The 25,308-nt window shown below is 34.4% G+C and overlaps 1 protein-coding gene across 1 annotated transcript in view; it reads left to right on the top strand.

The window, feature by feature from the left end:
* The window catches only part of LOC144957302 (inositol-tetrakisphosphate 1-kinase-like), a 33,456-nt gene that overhangs the window by 1,772 nt on the left and 6,376 nt on the right, over positions 1-25,308 (top strand). The window contains exons 2-9 of the mRNA XM_078888438.1: positions 4,493-4,517; positions 6,358-6,483; positions 16,840-16,954; positions 18,336-18,434; positions 18,601-18,644; positions 20,012-20,171; positions 21,544-21,611; positions 23,158-23,326. Of these exons, the coding sequence (XP_078744564.1) occupies positions 4,493-4,517; positions 6,358-6,483; positions 16,840-16,954; positions 18,336-18,434; positions 18,601-18,644; positions 20,012-20,171; positions 21,544-21,611; positions 23,158-23,326 (806 nt within the window). The remainder of the gene's footprint in view (positions 1-4,492; positions 4,518-6,357; positions 6,484-16,839; positions 16,955-18,335; positions 18,435-18,600; positions 18,645-20,011; positions 20,172-21,543; positions 21,612-23,157; positions 23,327-25,308) is intronic.

Here is a 25,308-nt window from a genome sequence, read left to right on the forward strand (position 1 = left end):
GCAACAAGATCAATCCGTGGCATTAATAGTAAATAGTTGATGATCTACCAACGGGCAAGGCCCGTAACAAAAAGAGGAAATATAAGAGAGAGAGAGGGGGGGGGGGGGATGACAGAGAAATACATACACAGAGGAAAAAATGGCAGAGAGGGAAAAGAGAAAATGACAGAGAGAGAGCGGGGGGGATAGAGAAAAAAAAAAGAGAAAATGACACAGAGAGAGAAAGAAGAGTAAAAGAGAGTATTAATTAATATTAATACATAACATCACTCTGTGGCAATGCATCACTTCGTGACACTAAAGGTACTCCGTGGCAGTTAAAAGGACACATGCGTAGTTGATCCTTGGCAATTGACGATTTGACAATTGTCAAGGTCCTTGGCAATTGACGCTACCATAATAATAATAATAATACAGAATAAAAATAATAATAATACAGAATAATAATAAAAAATAATAATAATATATTTAAAAAATAATAATAATAATAATAATAATAATAATAATAATAATTTTAAAAAAACAAAAAAAAACAAACAAAACCCCAAAAAAAAAAAATAATAATATTAATTGTGATGATGATGATGATGATGATGATAATTATAATAATAATAATAATAATTCCTTCCAGTGTCATCTCTTAGGCAGAGATTAACTGGAAAGTATCCACCACTCCTGTCTCTCCATTGCCTTCTTGCTGCACACTTAAACTGACAGTCCAGTCCATGACTTGATCTCCCCCATATCTATGGTCTTGTTACCCGGCCTTTGCCTCTTTTCCCTTTCACCTTTTCATAGAGAATGTCTTTTGTTATGGAATGGTGGTGCAATTTACTTGTCCTTATGGTGTCTAGTAATTTTCCCCTAACATTTAAAATGTCGCAAACTTCCTGATTAATTTTCTTTCGTAGTGTTTTTATGCACCTCCGTTGACGGTGTATCTTAACGGATCGTTTTTATACACCTCCATCACGCATGCGCATCCCACCCAATTAGTCGGCATGTTGCCTGGGTCCTACAGTTGCATTTTTTCTCTAGGTTGTTGCTGGGCTGAGCTGGCTGTATAGTTTTCGGTTATTGTTGGAGGAAATAATGTTTTGTATGTTTGGCATGCAGGTGTATCCTATTTTGATGGTGTTTTTGTTCAGGAATTGGGTGTAAAACGTGACCGGGAGGGAAGCATTTTTGTAGTAGATTGAAGAATTTGTTTCCGATAGAAGTTGTCACATTTATGCTGTAGGGTGGGTTGAACATGTTATGTGTCGTTTTCTTTGTCGTTTTTTTGTTGGGGTGGTTATGGTCTCTTCCTCATATTTTAGTTTGTATATATCCACTTTTTTGTAGTGCGTTTGTGTACGGTGGGATTCCATCGTTGAATATGTTGTTGTTATATATAATATATATATATATATATATATATATATATATATATATATATATATATATATATATATATATATATATATATATATATATATACAGTCCACTCCGGATAATCACAACTCGGTTAATTGCAACTTTAGGTTAATCGCACCATTTCCCAAGAAACAGAATTAATTCTATATAAAAGTCACTGGTTAATTGCAACAAACTTCGGTTAATCGCAACAAATTTTCGACCTCAAAAGGAGGCAGATTTAAGGAACCAGTCAAACAAAATCTCAAGATTGCATCATGGGTGAAATCATGACACGTTGAAGAATCAAGAGTGGGCGGGGTTTAATGCCACAGTAGTGTGTCACCACTCTATTAGTGACAGAAGAGGACAGGGCTTTGCAGTTCGGGTTTGTGCGGTCATTGGTCACCATTAGATATGAGGCGAGTGGGCTGGGCATGGTTTAGACAACAGGTAGACAATGACAGTTGTGAGGAGAGACTGAGCGATGATATCCTCTGTTTTATAATTGACAACTGTGCATTGTGACCAATGGTTTTGGTGAGAGCTTATTGTCTCTCATCACGGCTAATCTCTTGGACTCTTACAAATGTTGAGAACAAAAATTGAAAGTGAATCCAATCTTAAGAAGTCGGCTTGCCTCAAAGCTGCTTTTGCTTGTTAAAATTTATACAGGGCTGCCAAATTTTTTTTATTCAAATGAAAATGCTCAGCCTGTGGTGGACTCAGAACAATGTCTTCAACAACTGGTTTGAGTATACAATATTTGTGTAAAATGTTGCAATAGTGGACAGGAAACTCAACCTCGGTTAATTGCAACTTCGGATAATGGCAACATTTTCTCTGATCCCAAAGTGTTGCGATTATCTGGAGTGGACTGTATATATATATATATATATATATATGCGCTTTACAATAAAATCTCAAGAATAAAAAGAAAAATGAAAACATAACATACAAATATTGACAACAGGTCTATACATATATCATATATGCAAGTAAATATAAATATTACAAAAATATAATGAAAAATGTGTCACACATAATTGGGACAAAAATTATTAAAATTGTCTAAGTTGAAATATTAGTTGCGATTGTTTTAAACTAATAAATGAACAGGGGCTATAAAAAATAAAATTATGATGCAACATTTCTTGATTTCTAATGATCAAATCTTATAATATTTACTAAAAAGGTACGTTTTTGTATGCTTTTAAAAAAAAATATTTTGGATCTAAAAATCTAATATCCTTGGGCAGGCTGTTCCAAATTTGAGGCCATGCAAATTTACAAAGATCTTTCGCCATATGTTTTTTGCCTCACTTTGGGTTTTTTAAAAGATACTGACGAAGACGATGGTAAATTACACCCAGGTGAATAAAAGTTGAGATGGTCTTTAAGGTAGAATGGTGCTTTGTTATTTTCTTTAGAGATAATTTGGTGGCAAATGCAGGCTATTTTATAATTCTTACGTTCCCCAACAGGCAACCAATGAAGATTCATGAGTGATTGTCGATTTTGAACAGTAGATCTAGTGTCAATACTGGCTGCAATGTTTTCAATGCGCTGTTATTTAGACATTTGTTTTGCTGGAAGGCCTACCAAAAGAGAATTACAATAATCTAGACGAGAAAGTATAAATGCGGAAGTGATTTTCTTTGCTGAAGACAAGGATAGATAAGGTCTTATGAGTTTTCTAATTTCTATAAAAAGAGACTGACATACTTTACTTATTTGAAAATACATACTGAGAGTTTGATCAAAATAAATTCCAAGATTTTAAAATGTTTTTGTTGTATTGAACTACAGATGAATCTATTGTCATTGGGGGGAGATTGATAGTTTTAATTTTATGAGGTGTAGCGCATGCCATTAACTCTGTCTTTACGTTGTTCATTTTTAATTTGTTAATAATATATATATAAGACACACACACACACACACATTTATATATATATATATATATACATATATATATATATATATACGTGTGTGTGTGTGTGGTTCTCTTTTATGCTTTGAATGCTTGAAAAATAAATATAAGGCATGTGAAAAGGGAATAGCAGCAACCGATATGTGGTGCATCAGTAGAATGCTATACTAGATATATAATGGAAGGAGAAAGTAATAAATGAACTGAGGTACTCTTAGATGGACACGAAGAGGTAACAAAATATAAAGAGTGAATATGACTCACATATCTTGAAACAATTAACAACAAAGAACATTTCCATTCTCGACTTCTTCAGGAGACAGACAAAATACACTTTAAAAAGAATGATGAGAAAGAAATCGCCTATAAATGATGAAAGTGAAAGAGAGAAATATATAGGGCAGGGGGAGAGATATAGAAGCAAGAAGAATAGGTTATAGTTATAATCATTGCAAAACACTCAGCTATCTATTAACGAGGTCATTGGTAAAGGAAAGTTGAGATTTCTTGGTCGCATTGTTTTTAGAACCAAAAAACAAACAAAATATTTATAAAGAATAGAAAAAAAATTATAACAATGAAAACAATTGCAAGAAGGTGAAGATATGGAGAACAAATATTGACATATATATCAGGATGCCTTATTGGGTATCTGGTGTTGAGTGAGGTGACTTTCTTGAAGGAGAGCTGATAGCAGAGGAATTGAAGAGGCATGACTGCTAATGTCGGGCACTTGATAGATGCAAATAAGTGAAACAGTATATGTATATATATATATAATATATTATATAATATATATATATATATATATATATATATATATATATATATATATATATATATATTATATATATATATAATATAATATATGTATAATTTTTCTTTTACAAACTTAGGACAAAGTTAACGTTCTAGGGTTTCAATGTTTTTTTTTTTTTTTCTGGTTGATATTTAGATAAATACAAAGACATGAAATGTTGCTATTTGAAGTTTGCTTTCACTCAATAATGATGATCATGTAATTAAGGGATAAGCAACTACCTACCCCTACTCGTTATGGAGAACTAAGATAAGGGGAAATGAAATGTGGTGTTTTATGAAAGACCCTTCTACTATGTTAGTTACCATATCTAATTCTTTTTCTTCTATCTCTTCCACTTCTAGCAATGCAGGATTGGAATTGGTGAAGGTAAGCCATCATTTATTTGATTCATTGCATAATTTGTTTTCAATTTTTAAAAAATCTCCCAAAAAACACTGTGATTGTGTGTGTGTGTGTGTGTGTGTGTGTGTGTGTGTGTGTGTGTGTGTGTCCAGAGGTTCCAACTTTAAGATAAAAATGTGCACTCTTTTGTGAATTTTTGTCCACTGCACACATTTAGCTGATGATGTACGCATTATTAAATTTCTATGATTTAAATGTAAGCATTTTTGATAGTCATACGCTCTTTTTAAACACTCTGTTTCTTGACCTGGAAGTTCATAGGGAGTTCAACATAATATTATCTAGCTGGGTAATATCAGATTTATATGTGGATTTTGGAAGTTGAAAAATTTATATAGTATATTAAGAGTCAGTTTATTCATTTATTTAAATATCGATTATGATATTGCTAGTATGGTTAATTGCCCATAATCAGATTTAGCACTAATTATCGTTTTGCAGGATTGTGTCTGTGTATATTGAACTTTTCCTTCATGAATATGAAACATAGACACTGTTTTGTCATGAACAAGGTTGCAAACTTCCGTTTTGGCTGGGAAAAAATTGAAGTCTATTGGTGTGGGATTTTCATCATGAGGGGAAGCAAATAGTGATGTGTTTTTGCTGAACAGGCCGGTGTATTACATAAACTTCCTAAATACCTCGAATTTTTCCTTGCAACTTTGATGCTGCGATTTTTTTTGCCTTTTAATTTTATTCAATGGAAATTCTGAATTCCTATTGGATGCTCTACTTTGTAGATTATAATAATCTTTACTGAGTTGAAACGAAGGGTAGACCACCCCTCATGTTTTATAATATTATAACAGACATCTTACAAGAAACTCCAAACATTGTGCGGACTTATACAGAGATATAAAAAGAATAGGTACAAATTACAAATCCTCAACAATGTGGAAAGACGGAGATGCCAGCACCCTGGACATAGACTGGAACACCAAAACAATTAATGGAAATAGATACCCTCAACAAATTATTAATATACATGCTGATCTAGACTGAGCCAAATAGTCAATTTTGACACAATGGAAAATGATTGCTTGAGATTTTTCTCACAAATCACCCTGCATTTGTAACAGCAATTGTGTAGATATTCCGTTAAGTGATTACAGTACAATTGCCTGCATGGGGTCAGAAATTAAAGCCAAATTGTAAACAATGGTTAAATTTGAATGAAGCATTCTTAGGTAGAACCTTGCTGACTGGTCTTTAATGCACAGAGATATGACCAATTTTTCTGAGTGTTTCCACGGCATTCACTCCGAAGATACTGACATTGATACACTTTGGGGCATTTTTAATGGAAAAATGTATAACTGGTAAAATACACATCATCTTAAACATTGATCCCAAGATGTAACCAAGCCTGGGTTGAAAAGCACATACAGAAACTCACCAAACAAAAATAAAGTGTTTCTGATAAATGGCTAAAAAGATTAGAAAAAAAGAATACTGGGATAATTTTCAGTACTTCAGGAAAAATGGTTCATTCTGAATGCCGTAGGGCAAGGAAAGACTTAATCGTCAACATGGTAACAAAACACAACACTTGGAATCTGAAACTGTTCTGGGGGGAAAAACCCTCAAAAAACAAGAAAGATGATTCCTCAGGGGTGCCTCCATTGAAAATAGATGGTATCCTACATAGCTAAAGTCGCACAAAGGCTGAAATATATCGAACCACCAATAATTACCATGCCACTATTATTATTAGTATTAGTATTATTATAAGTATTATTATAGAGTTCATCCCATCAATCTTATCAAATTGAAAGGAATTTTCTGCTTTTAAAAAAAAACATAGATTGATTTGAAACAATCACTAGAGATACAAGGGCCCTTCGACCTCTTGATCCACAAGGTTACAGACATACTGGCTAAAGCTTCGCAAGGTCACGAACAATCGCAAGACATCATAAATAATCTAGAGGTGAGTAATTCTTTTAATTGTAAAAATTTATCATGCATATTTGGAGTGCTAATGTGTTGCTCTGGTGAAGAGTTATGGTCTTGGAACAAACTTGATTGCAGTGAATTAGAAACCTCAATTGTGTGCCGTTCCAGAAGTGCATTTTGAATACATTTGCCTCTTTTTAAATAGAAAATGGACGTTAATCTTTGCTAATTTTATATTTATCTGGGTCAGAAACTGATCGTCAATATCAGGAACTGTTCATAAACAAAGAACATAGTGGAAGGAACGAGGAATTAGCTTTCGACTCTATCAATCTCGACATGGTGTCTGAGCCCTCCAAGGGTACTATGGATTGGAAAGTAGCCAAGGGGACTAGACCAAACTTCAAACTATAAGATTTACAAAATTACTTATGATAAGACTATCATGATAATTGAATAGTATTAAATTAAATATCAAGAACGGTTCATTGAGCAATACACCTTTTTGTAATTGTAGAGCCCAGTTGTGCTGGAGGCTTTGATCACCAATCACGTTTACATATGAGCAATTGGAGAAAATAGTGTGATGTCAAAATACTGATTCCAATCTCCTTGGAAGTGTGAAATCATTGCTCCAGAGGACTGGATACATACATTGTGCAAATGAGCTTCTAGTTTCAAAGTGATAGCAAAAAAAGTAATTGCTGGTCGTCAATAAAGCTCATTTGTTCTCGTCCTTTTACGTACCGTAATCAAAAGACTCAGCCTATACATACTGAACTGCTACTAAAGTAGTTATCCCACTTTATGATTCAATAATATTTAAAATATTCATTGTCAGGAGGACTGGTTAAAAAACAAAAACAATGATTCAATAATATTTAAAATATTCATTGTCAGGAGGACTGGTTAAAAAACAAAACAAACAACAAATTTTTCGCTTTTATATAGTGTAATATCCACTAAACGTGCTCAAACTGCTTTATAAGGGATCCCTAGCCAACAGCAACACTTAACATGTAGGACAAAACATTACTCATTTCCATTGCGTTTTAAACGGAAGAGAGGAAGCTGTGACGTCACGACTTCTGCTTCCCATTGAGACCCAAGGCTACCCAGTTACATTTTCTATAGTGTAGTCAAATAGAGATTAGATAATCAATACTACATTATATATAAGTACATATGACACGGAATGGGGGATGAAAGGGGGGGGGGGTAGGTGTAGAAAAATAGAAAGAGGAATGGAGTGATCCTCTTTCTCATTACACTCCATCTAATTTTGACTTCTTTTAGGCCAGAGGAAGTAGCTTTTGTTGTGTCACACACTGCATTGAATTGTTTTAAAAAAGAATGAAGACAACATATCAAAATGTTGATGCTTGTTTAAGGGTGGAAAACTGCAAACAGTATTTGAGGAGCTCTTTAAATGAACAAAGCCGCGTCTTTTGTTGAAGAAAAAATAGCGAACAGTCATTAATTTTACATATCTAAATTAGCAAATTTGAACCCCCCCCCCCTCCAATTAAAAAACAAAACAAAACAAAAGCCACCACTACTACTACGACGACTACTACTACTAATAATGATAATGACGATAATGATAACAATTGATGATGGTGATAATAATAACAATAATAATAGCGATAATGATGATGAAAATAATTATTGCTGTTGACAAACAATTGAGAATCCTTTTTGTCCGAACATTTCTGTCTTTGAGTATGTGGTTCTTCATGTAGAACTGTATATCATCTTCATGGATATTCATTTCATGGTCGCCTTTTCCTTCCTATAATCTGAGGAACTAATTAATCATCTCTGTTCTTATTTAACCAAAGCCTCACACATTACGTTTACATTATTGTTGTATTATGTTGTTTTCTTTTAATTTAGTTCTGTATAGACTCTACTCGCGGTTGACAGCAGGACATTGGACGTTAGTGAGGCTGGCAGTGTACCTGACTGGAATACGGTTGGCGGGTAGGGAGAAGGTGGAAAGGTTAAAGGATTTATCGAGGGTTTAGAAACTGGGTCGCATAACCTGCATACCTGTGTGGCCAAATGTGCCCACTTGTTTCTCTCTTGCCTTTCACCTACTAGCCTTCTGTCTTGGCTTTTATTCATCATTTCAGTGGGGGAGTGACATAAAATATATTTACTTATGTATCAGGCGATAAAGGTCATTTAAATTTTCGAAAATGTGAATTCCATTGAAATGTGTGTTTGTGGGTGTGGGTGGTTGGGGTAACGTAACATGATCGATCGTTGACAGAAGCGAGTTTTATAAAGTAAATTAAATGGGCAAATTAAATGGAAAAGAAATTTCAACGAATTGTGAAATAATGCACCCAATGAGTTTTGAAATACATTTAAGGTACATTTAATTTAAAAAAGAATGTTTGGTTGTTTTTTGCCTCTCTCTTTTTTAATTATTTAGAAAAGAAGAAAAAAACAGAATAAAATAGAATTCCCTTTATTTATGCTCGTGAGAATTTTTAAAAGTCTTTTCGAATACCCTGACTAAAGTACGCATCCGGGGGCGGTCATTGACCAGGTCTGATGGGACGCTTGAGTTTGGTTTAGTCAATTTTATTAAAAAGTTAACGACAGAGATTAAGACGATCATACGTTGAGAAAGTTGTCACATCTCCTTTGCCACAAATGGCGAAATTTATGAGGTCAGGTCACCATCGGCTGCTTGTGTCAGATTCATAAAAACAACCTGTCGGCTCTTTGTAACTAGGCAGCCTCAGTCAAGAATTCTTACTAAACTAGGTCGCTGCCAAGCCAAATACATATAACTTTTGACTGATAATTTCAAAGATTAATAATTTCAAATATAGTTATGGATTACTCTACTATTATCGTTTGCCCTTTCGTATTTCGCTAAAAATGCAATTATTATTATTATTATTATTATTATTATTATTATTATTATTATTATTATTATTATTATTATTATTATTATTATTATTATTATTATTATTATTATTATTATTATTATTATTATTAATGTAATCAATTATGAATTACTACTACCATAACTACTACTACTACTACTACTACTACTACTACTACTACTACTACTACTACTACTACTACTTTTTCGAAGGAACGAATAATCCTACGCTTTATTGATACATGTATACCCGCTAGCATGCCAGCGGCAGGTTTCGTTTGTTAATTCCTAGTTACACAGCACACAATTAATTGTTCGGTTGACGAATTTTCTGGGACAGGTGGGAAGTGGGGCTTATGTGTTAGTTGAAGGACAAAAAGTCGAAAAAAAAAAACCCCAAGTGATTCATCTATCTCGTTTCTAGTTTCTAGTTGACATTTCTACCTTGGATAATCACATAGAAATAGGATATTGGTTAAATTGACAAGGAGCAATCATTTCCTTCTCTCCCTTCAACAACATACCCCCCCCCCCTCTCTCTCTCTCTCTCTTTTTTTTTTTTTTCCTCTCCCTCACATTCACATACGTTAAACCGTGGTGTCTAGAACGCTTTTCAATCCGAGTGCTCTCTCCTGTCTAGGAAAATTGAACAGATAGATCAGTAATGCTTTGTAGGGAAGGGGAAGAAGAATTTCAATGTCTTTATAGCAAAATGATAGACAAACATAGCATAATAATTTAAACCTCCCTTTATTCATCCTCAATGGGGACAGTTATCTTTTAAGGTCTATTCCAATGGAAATATTGGAATAGCCCAGGCATCTGACGCAGTGCAGCGCCGGAAAGCGAGCTAATGCGAGGTGGCTTGCTCAAAGCCACATACCATTGCGGGAAATTGAACTCAGTACCTTTTAGGTACGAAGCAAAGACCTTACCGTTGAACCTTTGCCGTTTTGGCAGTCAGTTCACAGACTACCCTGTGTTATCTATGGTCAGTTCTTGGCGGAAATCTCAAATTTCAATGGTATTCAAAGTTTCCCAGGAATTTGGGCAGCTTTGAACACTTTTAATTAACATATGAAAATAATTTGACACGACAGAACCGTACATCATAACTTGGATTTTATTTTTAAAATAAACCAAGGCTACAAGTTATTTCAGTCCACATAGTTCTTGGGGACACTCGTGGCAAGCTCTGTACTAGATCGATACCCAAAAGTAGCTCAATATTTAAAAAAAGCAATAGATTGCATTAATATAGTCGGCTATGTGGTCTTGTGGTATGACACTCGCGTTCGTATCGGACGGTCCTAGGTTAGAGCCTCGCTCGGCGCATAGTTGAGTCCTTGGAAAAGACTTTTTCATCACGTTCTTTCACCGTATTCAGGTGTAAAATGAGTACCTGCCCGCTAATAGCGTTGTCTTTGTCGTCAAAATTGTAAGATCGCCTAACAGGCCTCACGTCTCGTTCTATATGTTGCTGTTGGGTCAGGGACCTTTTGTATAGCGTTTTGAGCAGGTTTAGTGCTGTATAAAAGCTCACGTTTTAAAAAAAAAAATGTGGTAAAGATCATGCTCTACGCACGTGACAATAATTTGACAAAATCGCATGGTGTTAAAACAGCGTATATTAATTACCAAGGACGAAACATGCCCTGCCGCATGTTAAGCGCTAATATTATACTTTCTGACTAAGACAACTCTGTTCTACAATGGAGAGACCCTCCGAATTCAAAAGCCATCTCGAATGGCACGAGGAAAATGTGTGCAAAATGAACGCCATCGAGCCTTCACTATTTACTATTCCATGTTTGAACTCTCGAGCTTGTTTAAATTTGTGTGGTGGGTCCTAACTCTACTGCGCAATAATACACCCGATGATGAGCGAAGCTTTTCTTTGTTCAGGAGAAAGAACAAACACACGCCCTGGCTTGTTATATCGTACTTGCCTTTCTTATAACGTACCAAAGTAGACTAAATTACGGTTAATACTTTAGCCGCTCATCCGCATTCTTGTTGTAAGCCCTGGCATCCGGGTTTGGCCTTGGATTTTGTGTTATTTTCGCAGGAGGATCGACCTAAAAAAAAAAAAAGAAAAAAGAAAAGGGGGGGGGGGAGGGGTTATTATAGATAAAACAAATTGACGTCACTCTGCTCTTTGTTCTTGTTTTTAGCCAGCCATTTAAAAAAGTATTTCTCATTAAATTGTATTAATCAGACAATAAACATTTAAGATTACACATAAAATTTTGTGTGTTGGTACGTTATATCCGGTTGACGGATTGCTGTGAGTAAAATACGCACAACATCAATAGTTGAGATGGGAAATAAAACTATTTCGTCAAACACCATATTATCAAATACACACAATCATGGCAATGGACAACCTACCTTTGCCATTGCTTTTGTCACAGCGCTGCATGTTGTAACATTGAACACAGCCTATATTTATGTACTAATAAAAACATCCTTGATCCCACTAATTGATATGATTATTTTCCTCACTGATTGAACAACTAAAATTATAGAATCGAATTGTCAATTACGTACGTGTTTCGACTGCCTAAAGGTATAGGGGTAAGATTTTAAGTTGCTAAGGTAACCTTGAATAGGAGTTCAAAGATACCGTGTTCTGTCGGCTGATCTCGACAGTGTTGGACAAGTTAGTGTATACACAATTTCGAATTGATATTTGTAATTAATGTGATTATTTTTGGAAAACATACCAATATCCAGCGGAGACATCGATTATTTATTTATCAAAGTCCACTTACCTGTCACCTGGTTCGACTACTACTACTACTACTACTACTACTACTACTACTACTACTACTACTACTACTACTACTACTACTACTACTCTACTACAACCACCATCACCACTATTTTCTTCGGTTAAAAAAAAAAAAATAAAAAAAAAAAAAACAACCTATAACTATCGTTATCCCTTCTTTACGATACCAAGTCCTATGTCCCAGTCGATAAATAGACGCGGAAAACATAGTTTAGCAGTCAACATAATACTTTTGCTTCCTCAATAAATATATACGATCAGGCTTGATACTCTTTCACTACTGGCATGCTGTCCTAGCTTACACAGCCATGACGACCAAGTAATACGAAGTGCTAATGCAGTGTTGTTTTTGTTACCATTCCAAGGGCATTAATACCAGCTGACCGGAAAAACATGACGCTCAAAGAAATGTTCATAAGTTGGTAATTGAGGCACCGAATGACTGGAGAGTTGGACATGTCTTGATATATCCGGATAGTGTTTCATGTAACCAATGAGTGTTTTGTTTACTTTTTAAAATAAAAGATGAAAAACGACTCTACAGTTCGCAACCGCGTTCAATTTTCAAAGGAGTTTGGAATGGGCAGTCGCAAATCAGACAAGTTGTGTAAAAATGACATCCTGGTATTAAAGTGGACGTGTAGTTTCTAAAAGAGATATGTAGAAACTATGAACATCAAGAGGGACCACAGCAGTCGACGGCTTTCTGAAAAAAAAAAAAAAAACGAACAATTCAATGACGAAGCTTAGAACTAGATACCTCCCCTACCTCCCCCCGACTCTTTAAGAACAAGTACACTTTTAAAAACGAATCTGCATCCTTAGAGAGTTGAGGTCCAGTAAAGACTCCATGTTAATAACACTGATAAGAGAATGGCAATGTGTCATTGGCTCTTGACCCAAATGGATCAAGAAAAGTTCGTGCAGAGACTTAGGTTAAGTGACTTAGCCCACTTTTTTTTTATTATCACGATGGATATGCGAACAGCAAACTTTTTAATTATTTAATTGAAAAAAAAAAAGAAAACCATGGGAGTTAGGTGGGGGGGGGGGGGGGGTCCGTTTCAATGCCAGAGAGGCCTTCACGACGAAAATAATTGTTAATGCATGGGCATCTAGCGCCGTTCTTCAATATTACTGGTGGAGACGAGAAGACTGACAATATCGTCAGGTCGATACGTCGATATACTGAAAATATTTTGGTAGGGGTTGGACAGAGTGGTCGGAGTGAACGGGAGGAGCTGTCAGTGGTTTCAACAAAACGCGGCCACACCACACACTTCGAAGATTACAGATTACAATGAATTATTATGAAATTGGAGTCAATCAGCTCGCTGACCGCCACCCAGCCTTGAGCTCAAGTTCTCTTGACTTTGACCTTTGGGATTTCTTAAAGGATAGCCTTTGTGTGAAAACCTTTGGGTGTACTTTAGAGAGATTGTGAAGTCAAGGAACTCAAAATATATCCCAAATGGAACTATGCCAAAGAGAGATCCAGCATTTGTAAGGGCGTTAAAACCCTCACCGACAGAAAAGGACATCATATCAAACTTGTAATGTAACTTTTCAGTTTCATGTATGATTTACATACAGATCGATCAACTGTATTCTGGATTGATTTTTAAAAAAGCAAAAAAAAAAAAAAAAAAAAAAAAAAAAAGAAAATAAGAAAAAGAAAACAAAATCCAAAAGACAAAACAAAACAAAACAACAACAACAACAACAAAAATACAACAACAAAGAATTATGTGAAATACCTCTAGCCACGTAGAGAAATGGAAGTTTTATGGTGTCTCAAGTTATGTTTTTTTTTTTTCTTCTTCTGGTATCTGTCATCCTCGGAGTCATGCGTAAATAATAATATAAAGATGCATATGGCATATTCCCCCCTCCGAAAAATAAAAACGAGGCAAAACAGTCAAATAAAAACATTTGAAAGAAAAGTATGGATTACATCCTCTGATTTAACTACTCAAGTGTCTTCAAATATTAAGAAAATGTATTGTCAGTTGTTAGTGTTAATATTTTTTTTTTATCTAATCCGCATACATACATTCTTTTTTCTTTTCTTTCTGTTTTTAATTAAAAAAAAAAAACATTATTGATTTATTTATTTTTGGTCAAATTACGAATGCCTCTCCAATTAAGTCGAGTAAAGGCATGGTAGAGCAAACTCAGAATTAACCCTATGTTGATAAAATGATTTTAAGTATAGCAGGTGTGTAATGTAAAGTGCAAACTCGAATCCATACACATTCGTTGACTTAATCAACCGGATGAAACCAGTGAAGGCCGATCAGTTTTGGTCTTAACTGAAGCGAACGATCATAACCATAGCGGTCTATTTAGAGCGCTCTTGTCTTTACCTTTAGGGCTAGTTTATCCTTGACCGTGAATTAGAGCCAGTTAACCACCAGGGAAATGGAACCGCACGCCATGGAAAAAAAGCCCGTAGGCAGCGATCAATATAATATGTAATCTTATTAGGTGATACATTAAAAAAAAAAACTTGGAAAGGAAAAGAAAAACAAGAACACCTAAAAAAGAAACAACCAAACCAATAAATACAAAACTATGATGGCGATGATGATGATGATGATGATGATGATGATGGCGACGACGACATGATGATGATAATGATAATGGTAATAATAGTAATAGTAATAATAATGATAATTTACCATACTTTAGCACACTCACATTGTGAAGGACTATCTGGCTCGTACAAAAAGGATACCATACAATTCTCTATTGTATACAGTGGGATTTTGTTTAGGGTCTAAGTGAACTTCGATGGTAATAAATGAACGATTTTATAGTGCTGTAATATACTATTATTTATTTATGAATCAAGCGAGATTTCATTCACAGCGCTGTATATTATTAATATACATGCATGCCACTATGACAGATTGATGGCTACACGATGTCATAGTCAAACCCGACAAGCAGCTCAGCCCCGGGTGAATTCCGATTATATTTATAATATCGTCTCATAAGATTATTGGGGGTTTTGAGAGAAATGTTCTCTTCAGGCTTTTACTATTATTATTATTATTATTATTATTATTATTATTATTATTATTATTATTATTATTATTATTATTATTGTTGTTGTTGCTATTGTTATTTATATTATTATTATTGTAGTATTTATTTCATCCAAAAATATAGTTCGGCTAAGAATTTTCACATCTGTGGCAATGGAAAAATAAATGCACCAACTTACGTATATTACATATGTAGATACATATGTGGCGGTCACGATTGTGTTGGTGATTCACTCCAATCCATACTGTTGGAAGCTTTAAAACTGGAGATAGACGTAACGTTTGTGTAGTGTGGGATGGTGATAGGTAATGGCTCTGTATCACAATATGATAATAATATGTCCTCCTGTTTTCTAATTCACACATATCATTTCCATAACTGTCATAATTTCTCAAGTTGTCGGGATGGGAATCCCCTAACCCTATTGTACTTGGAAAAAAATGACTTAATGTGTGCATTCACTCGGGGGGTAGTGTAGCCAATAATAGCGCTCCTTTCTTTTCCTTCTTTCTTTCTTTCTTTCTTTCTTTCTTTTTTTCTTTCTTTCTCTTTCCTTTCTCCTTTGATGATGATGGTGGTCGAAGTTGTAAGGATGATATGATATCAATGATGGAAATAATGATGATGATGTTGATGATGTAAGTGTAACAGGTCAAAGATCGCTATTGGTATTTATTTTCGGATTGTTTCAGAAGTTTTCCAAATATTTGTAATTTATGTGTATGAGAAATAGATATTGAAAATAACTGTATTATAGGTGTAGAACAGTTGATCAACACATACTTTCACTTTCCTTTCATATAATCAGGACCAGCTGCCATTCATTAGATTTTCTGTACAATACTCTGTTCTCTCATTCATCAAATTCAACCTCTCATTGCTCTATCATACCTTTCCTTACCGGAGTTCCGTCTCCCTACAGAGGTTGATTGTCATGGAACGCCATTCTTCACTTTTAAGGGCCATTACCGAGCAGCTCTATCATACACTCATTCAAAGATTGTTTATCTCATTCAATATCATGTTTAATAACAGAGTGAATATCGTATCCAATTTGCTGAATCGTGCATGCAATTTGTTTCCGCTATCGACATTAATCGAGAATAATTGACTAAAGATATCATTCCTGTGCAGGTGTTATCGATGAATTATAAATTCTTTCTTCTTTCCTCTTATCATTTTTCTTACACTTTTTAACATTTTTTCTCTAATTGCCTTTTGTTTAGTTTTTATTGGGGGTTTGACCCCATTTGCAAAAATGCGTTCACTCTCATAGATAACAGCCTATGGTTAATTGCTGGGATAGTATGTTAATTTCCTTTTCTTCACACACAATTTGCTCATTGAATTTTAAACTTGAGCATTTAAATAGGGCAATGTCCACTAAATATGCTCAAAGCACTTTACAAGGGGTCCCTTGCCAGCAGCAACACTTAACACGTAGCAAAAGACATGACACCCGTTTGCAATATTACAATTTTTTTCTGACATAGACAGCACAGCTCAGGCTAGGTACTCATTTTATACTTGAATACGGTGAGAGAGAATTATGTAAAGAGCCTTATCCAAGGACTCAACTAAGCACCTCTCACAGAAAATTAGATCCTCTTTACTAAGTATATATTTGGCTTCTTCCATTTCAGTCCTATATATCTCGTCATCCGGAATGCGTGGTTTTGGATCCCCTCTTTTCAATACGACGTCTGCTGGACAGGTATACCCAATATCAACAGGTGTCTGGATCAGATCTGCTTAAAGGTTAGTAAAAATTACAATTGAGCTACAAAGTTTTAATTGAGTGGAAATCTCTTGATTTTGGAACAAATCATGTTTGAATTGTGTCGCCTTTCCATGTGTTGTACAGAGTGTAGGGGTCCTGATGGCTCAGTTGGTAGAACATTGGCCTCACAAGCAAAGAGACCAACATCTCTACCAAGTGAAGTAAAGTTTTAAAAAAAAATAAAAAATTTTTTGGACCCACAAGTGATTCGTTTTCTGGATTTCCGACATATGGCAGAACGTATTTTGTGATTGAGGAGTGGGTTGTCCAAAAGAGCAAGCAAACTGATACTGTACATTTAATGCTACAGAAACTGGGATAAACTCTGTTCCCATGGGCCTTTTGGTTATGAATGATAACTCTCCTGCACAGGTTGTTTGGAGTATTGCGATTGTAAGGTATTCATTAACAAAAATGTCGTTTAGAGCTTTAAGTCCAGAGGCCTTTGAGCCTGAATCGATCTCGATTTTTGCAGTGTTAAATGAATAGTATCTATTGCATGCTGTCCCTTGGTACAGTCAAAGCAACCATTTTGAGCGGATAAGGGGGGCGGAAAAACAAAACTAAAGCTCAACTCAACAGATTTAGATTTTGTCCCAAACTGATTTAAATGGTATTAAACACATGACAAACAAGCAAGGCCCTGGAACAGAGCCTAGTTGTTTGTTGAATTTTAGGTTGTTGATGATTTCTTGTTTATTCACATGTATTTAACATATAGCTCTCAGAAAATATTTGTTGCTGGCTTTTTTGGTTGGACTTCGAGTTGTTTCAGATTAGTACACAAAGAGTAAAGAAATGATAAAAGAAAACAATAAAGTTATTGCGTTGACTGGGAATCATTAATTTTAGGACCCATCTGGCATTTGGCATGATATGCACAGTGTATGAATGAATCGTGATTTGAGCTAGCTACAAATCACAATAGTAACAGTGCAATTGTTGACTCTCTCTCTTACAAATGCCATGGGGGTCAGAGCCAGTGGTGGGTGTCATATATTCCTAATTCCTGAGTTCAACTCCCATTCAATGTGATCTTTTTATTCCGTTTTTTTTTCTTCTTTCTGGCACTTGCCCTATTTACTTCTTATTTACAAAGGGGCAGCGTGGCTCATCAGTATGGTCTTTGCTTTGTACTTGTGTGACCTTGAGCAAGTCATCTTGTCCTAGCTCACCTTGTAACGCTGCACTGCGGCTGATTTCTGGGTTATTCCAGTCTTCCCTTGGAATATACCCTGAAGACAAATTTTCCCATGGGGATGAATAAAAGGAGTTTTGTTATTTGTTTTTATTTTTTATTTTAATATTGATGTATTTAAGAACATCATTTAATTTTCATTATTTTATTATTTTCCTCAGATCATCGCATCATGATCCCCACCTATGTTGAGTTGACTTCCACGGATCTTTATGAGAACATTGAGAAGTTGGCTGAACATGGAGTAACTTTTCCTTTAGGTAAGGAATTGTAAGATAGATATAATCAAATCAAAGTTTTAAGCATTGTTGTTTTGTCTGATTAGAATTAGCACTTTATGACTATTATAATTCTTTCATATTCTTTGTAGAATTGGAAAGTTTTATTAACGTTACTCTAATATTGTAATCGTTTTTCTTTTTGCAGTCTGTAAACCAACAATTGCACATGGGTCTTCCTTAGCCCATCAGGTGAGTAGTTGTAAAACGATGGTGCAGCTGTAAATAAGTTTGTAGGGTTTCTCATTTCTTTGATAATTACTAATTCTCATATGATTTTGATTGTATGATAGTATTCAAAACAGTAAGTGGCTTTGGTTTATTTCAGCTCTACATAAGTCTCTCAAATTTCATCAGTTTTATAGTTTAGAAATTCAGTTTCATCTCTTCACTTTGATCGTAATCTTTTCATGGAAATATTTCCATCTCTTAATATTTTACTTATCTATGTTTTTTGTTAAAAACGTTCTTAAATGGCATATCAAATTTAGTAAATATTTTCCCCAATTCTATTCAACAGCACTCTGTATAATTTTGTGCCTTAACTGTTATAATACCCATACTTGTCTGCTTGAAATTTTAAAAACTATTTAATGGATAAATAAAGGATAGTAACAAACATAGTGAAAACTTGTAATCAACCAATTGACCTTAAGATGATTAGGATAAGATAGCATTTTACAGTCCTTGGTGGAATGTGCTGTGGCAACAAATAAGCTAGTTTCTTATGTTGTTGTTGCTGTTGTTGGGAAAGAAAAATATCTTAAACGATATGAGAATTATCTATACATAAACAAATGTCATCGAACTACAAATGCTTTTGCAGACTATATTACTTAGAGCCCAAATAACTCAGGTGGTGTCTTATTGTATAATTAAATATTAAAATGATATATTGTCAAGCAAAAATTAAAAGGCCAGTATTGACAATATCTCTGACAAATTTGTGAGAGAATTCCAGAGATGAGGAGCTAAAAAAATAAAGGGTTGTAAGCCAATTTTTCGGAGTGTTTTGGGAGTTACTAGAATATTTAAATCATGTTTTTAATGTTTCTTGTTGAGGTGCACAGATGAATCATGTCTTTTACCTTTTATTGCTGTCAGAGAATATTGCCTTATTGACCAATTTTTTGTATTTCATTCTTTTCTCAGTTGTAAGCCAATGCAACTCTGTTAACAGATGTAAGGCAGATGCTCTCATTTCCTTTTTTTCAAAATAAATCTAGCGTCGTCGTTTTGGGCCACTTGAAAAGTCTTCAATTTGTCTTTAGTTATATAGGCTTGTAATGAATTACAGTTGTCAAATGTTATTAAACCAAAAGAGGTTACTAATAAGATAGCCAACTCATTTTAGATAAAACATCGATGAGCAGTTGTATATGAATGGCTGAGGCTTATTTTGTTGTGTTGTTTTCCAGGTCTCAGCAGTATAGAGTAGAAGTATTTTAAGAAGTTGAATTTTATTGATAATGTACTTTATTTGCTTTCACAAATTTGTTTAAGTTCGTGGAAGAATGCCCAAGCATTTCTAATTCTTATTTTTGTGACTTTCCTTTCAGATGGCTATTATTTTCAACCAAGAAGGTTTAAAAGACATATCTCCACCTTGTGTTGCACAATCATTTATCAACCATAATGCTATATTATACAAGATCTTGGTCGTTGGATGCCGGCAGTTTATTCACCAAAGACCGTCACTGAAAAATTTTTATCCTGGCAGTAAGTATTTGATTTTAATTTTAGAGTTTTTTTTTTTTTTTCAAATATTGATACAGTTTTATGTTAATTCCTTCTTTCAATATTTGCAAATCATAGCATACCACAGTCTTGTATATAATTTATCTTAAAATTGATGAATGGAAAACGGAGAGACAATGAATATAATTCCTCTCTTTTCAAAGGACTATCAAAGGAAGGTAAGTAACTCTGATGTTCTTATTCTGTTTACATGTTCTTTATCTATTTGAATTGAACGAGTCTGAACATTGTCCAATGAGTTATCTTTTCTAAATATGTTAATGTCTTTTTTGAATATGGATAATGATATTGTATTTTGTTGTGGGGATCTTTCCATGAGGTTTCAGGATGGAAATGATGCAATCTAATATTAATTATTATGTTCTTTGTCTCATTACCTGTTGTGTAAATTTAATCATGTTTGGTCAGTTACCATTTTGAGTGTGTAAAGCAATGAAGATATTGTTGACGTAAGCAATGATATTTTACTATAATCATTTTATGGATGACGGAAAACACAATCAATGCATAATGCATAATCTGTACTATGAACATTATATCATTGGGAGAGAGAAAGGCTGTATATTAATCTTCCTTTCTATATTAATCTAAATTAATCTTCCTTTAATTCAAAACCTGTGGTTAGATTGTGTCCCAACCATTGACTCTAATGTGGTAATGAGCTCTAGGAATGAAAAATAAACAATATGATTTTTGTGAACAATTCTGTCACGAACATATTAATATGATATTTGTAAATCATAAAATTATCTCTACTTCAGATGATTTATAAGCAATCAGAGCATTGCTTTCCTCACCACATCAATGCTTTAGGTTTTTGGTGATAATATGATACCTGAAGTGACAATGTCAAAAGCAAATGATATATTGAACATTGTGAAGATTTTACTCTTCCATTTTGTATTTCAAGAGATAGCTGAATGGGCTATTCTTCAAAGGAATAGCTTTCAGAGGTATGACTAACATAGGACTTTATTATACTTGAGAGTATGGCGTATGGATAAAGCTGATATTGCTTATTTCCTTATTTCTATAGAATATTGACCTGCAACTGAATGATTTTAGCTCTTTTGTTTCTTGAGGCAAATCACAAGGTGGACCTTATCGACTAGACTTGGCCAGATTGTCCTTTTTTCATGTCTTTTTAACCCTTTTCATAATGTCCTCATCAGCTTCTCCTCGGCGATGACTTTTGCGCCTAGATGTTGAAAAGCTTCAACTATCCCATTATGAACATGAAATTTGAATCATTACTTATTTAATTTTTGTCTGTCAAATATTTCAAATAGTGGTACCATACATATTTAATATATTCCACATCTTTCTAAACCAGGCCATGCCACTATATTTTTTGACACCCAGCAAGTGTCGAAAGCTGATTCGGATCATCCTCTCAATGAGGTAAGGTTTGGTGTTTTGTTTGCTTTGATTTTTTGATTTGCTTGGAGAAGCCCTTTTAAATTAGGAGTTAATACTAATCATTCTGATGGTAATTGACCCGCTCATGCACATACCACATACATGCATACACACACAGACTGCCCACCAAATTCTAAACCACAACTTTAACTATCATCACTACAACAACCATATACCATTGTCACTACTATTACCTTCACTACTACTACTACTACTACTACTACTACTACTACTACTACTACTACTACTACTACTACTACTACTACTACTACTACTACTACTATTACTATGTCGTTATCATCATCATCATCATCATCATCATCATCATCATCTCTACCATCACTTCTACAAACATCATTATCACTACCACCACCACTTCTACTCAAATAATTTGATATTTCGAACTTTTATATAAGATTACTTGGTTTTGGTTGTTTATTTGATATGAAAGAAGGAGATTGGGGTAGTTGTTGACGTTTTGTTTTTATATATTATGATACTGTCCTTTGATGTTTCTTGGGGAACAAATTTTTACATAGTAAGAGAAGTATAACATTTGTCATGTCGGTGAATTACTCTTTATTATAAAAAAGATTTTGACATGCTCATGATTTTTTATAATTATTGGGTGGCATCACTGTATCATTGACAATGACTTATCTGTACACACACAAGTGATTTATCTCTGTAGAATATCGATTATGAATTTTAAAAAATAAAATTGCATCTGTTTGAGACAGATGCAGCTGCAAACATGTTACAACTTGTCTCATCCTATGTTAATGATTTACTTCCCTTTTATCTGGAGAATGTGAGGCTAAATTTCAAAGACTCCAATGAGTACAGAATGAAGTCACTAATTTGTCAAAGTTTCTGTTATGTATAAAGACGGTATCACTGATATACTCTTTAATGAACATAACGATAATCTTCCAATCAGCAAAATTATTCGACCAAATTTTACACATTAATTAAAAGATTTGATAAAGATTAAACAGCGCTTGACAAAGTCGAAAAGAAAAAAAAAATCATCTCAATGATCAGCCTGCCTCAACTAGGGATCGAACCATAGACCTCCTGATTACTGGTAGGACATAATACCATTCCACTAGAGGTTATTCAATACTAGGGACGATTTATTGCTTTTATACTCGTCATTAGATTTAGCGTTTCCATTGTGAATTCCTTCCTACATCATAACAAACAGATATTGAACACCAAAGGACAAGGTCCAAGACAGAAGTGTATGCTCCAATTATATTTTGAAAGGATAATAAATAATTTTGAAAGAGAGAGCAATAACTCTATAAGGAGATGTTGACACATAGAATTGTATGGGACATGATCTTATCTGATCAAAGAGATAATTAATTCTCTAGTGTTCACATAGATTTGCAATAAACAAATTTGTATTATTACCATTTATGTTGAATTTCAGAGAATTAATCATTTAACTTTGCAAATTGTAGTCATTTGGACATTGAGTATAAATTTTGAAAGATAGTCTTAATTAATTCTAACCCTTTAGGTTGATTCGGCAACTATTGAGGGTCCACCTACTAAGCCTGACTGGCTGTTCCTAAATCGCCTCGGTCAAGGAATGAGAGATGCCATGGAACTTGATCTGTTTGGTTTTGATGTCATTATAGACTGTGAGACAAACCAGTATGCCGTCATTGACATCAACTTTTTTCCGGGTAAATTGGATCAGTTATTGTTTTGGTGTTACCTGCCATTCATTGATTGATTTATTTATTTATTTATTTATTTTAAAAAATTCTTCCTTCAGATTTTACAGTGGAATGGAATCCACTACTTAAAGTCAACACTCTTAAAGTCAAATCTCTTGTTGGTCCCAAATTTTCTTTTCTTGTTCTAAGTGATAATGAATAAGGTCAACGTTTTACTTTTTTATTTTGTCTTTTTACTAACTAACACAGATGTTTCTGTTCATTTATTGGTCCATGGCTGATTGATTTCTTTGGGATATTTATTTACATTTATGTTTCTTTAAAGGGTTTATGCAGACTCAGTGGTATGCGTAGATAACTTACATTTCAGTGATAAGTTTTACATCAAAGATGTAGGGGGTTTGCCAGTATTATATATATATATATATATATATATATATATATATATATATATATATATATATATATATATGAGGAACTAGTTAACTTTCACTAAAGTAAATTATATGTGTCTACCTCTAAGCAAAACAAATTTGTTGGGCCTTATTCACTCAAATGTATTCAACTGAGTGGGAGCAGGGAGGGGGGGGGGGGGGGGGGTGTGGGAGGTGGTGCAGTTTGCAAGTCGTGATAATTTATGTCTCTAAATAATAATGATATTAATAGTATAAGTATGAGTGAGGGGACAAATATTGACAACAGTATAAACAATACTCATTTAGTGGAATGACTAAATAGTTACCAATGATGCAAATAAATAGATGCCCATATGAATAACCATTTTTGATGAAAGACTAACTTTTTGGACATTTATATACTGCATTAAAGCATCATTAACAAATAAACTTCTATTATTTTAAGTAAATAGTCTATTATTACTTTCCTTTATATTAATGCCAATTTTTTAAACTTAAAAACTCCAGTTTTGTCTGTCGAAGGTAATCAGTCAATTTCTATCAAGTTTATTACTAGTATTAATTATCAAGCATTAATCAAGATACCAATGTTTGCTTTTCAAATGTATATATATATATATATATATATATATATATATATATATATATATATATATATATATAATACAGTGATGCCAAAACTCCGGTTTCAGCGGAAAAAACTCCGGTCTGGAGCCAAAAATTCCGGGCTCCGGGCAACTTTCATTCCGGTGAGGTCAATTTGTTCCAAGGATTACCCCCCCCCCCCCCCCCCCATCCCCCTTTTTTTTTTCCAACCACCACATGATCATCACTGCCACTAGTATTACAACCATCATCAAATCCACTACTACTGCAACCACCACCACCACATCATTATCACTACCACTACCACTACAACCACCACATCATCATCAGTACCACAACTACTACTACAATCACCACCACATCATCATCATCACTACCACAACTACCATCACTATTACAACCACCACCACCACATCATCATCACTATCACTTCTACTATAACCACCACCACCATATCATCATCACTACCACTACTACTACAACCACTACCACCACATCATCATCACTACCACTACTAATGCAACCACCACCACATCATCATCACTGCAACTACCACATCTACTACAGCCACCACAATCACATCGTTATCACTACCACTACTACTGCAACTACCAGCATCACATCATCTTTACAGCTACTACTACAACCACCACTACCACGTCATCATCACGACCTCTACTACTACAACCACCACCACCACATCATCACTACCACTACTACTACAACCACCACCACCACATTATCACTACCACTACTACTACAACCACCACCACCACATCATCACTGCAACTACCACTACTACTACAACCACCACTACCACATCATCATCACTACCACTACTACTACAACCACCACCACCACCACATCATCAGTACCACTACTACTATAACCACCACCATCATCACTACCACTACTACTACTATAACCACCACCACCACATCATCACTACCACTACTACAACTACCA

Source organism: Berghia stephanieae, chromosome 1 (assembly GCF_034508935.2).
Source record: "Berghia stephanieae isolate SIO BIC M18660-M18661 chromosome 1, UCSD_Bste_1.3, whole genome shotgun sequence".
Taxonomy (NCBI): Eukaryota; Metazoa; Mollusca; class Gastropoda; order Nudibranchia; family Aeolidiidae; genus Berghia; species Berghia stephanieae.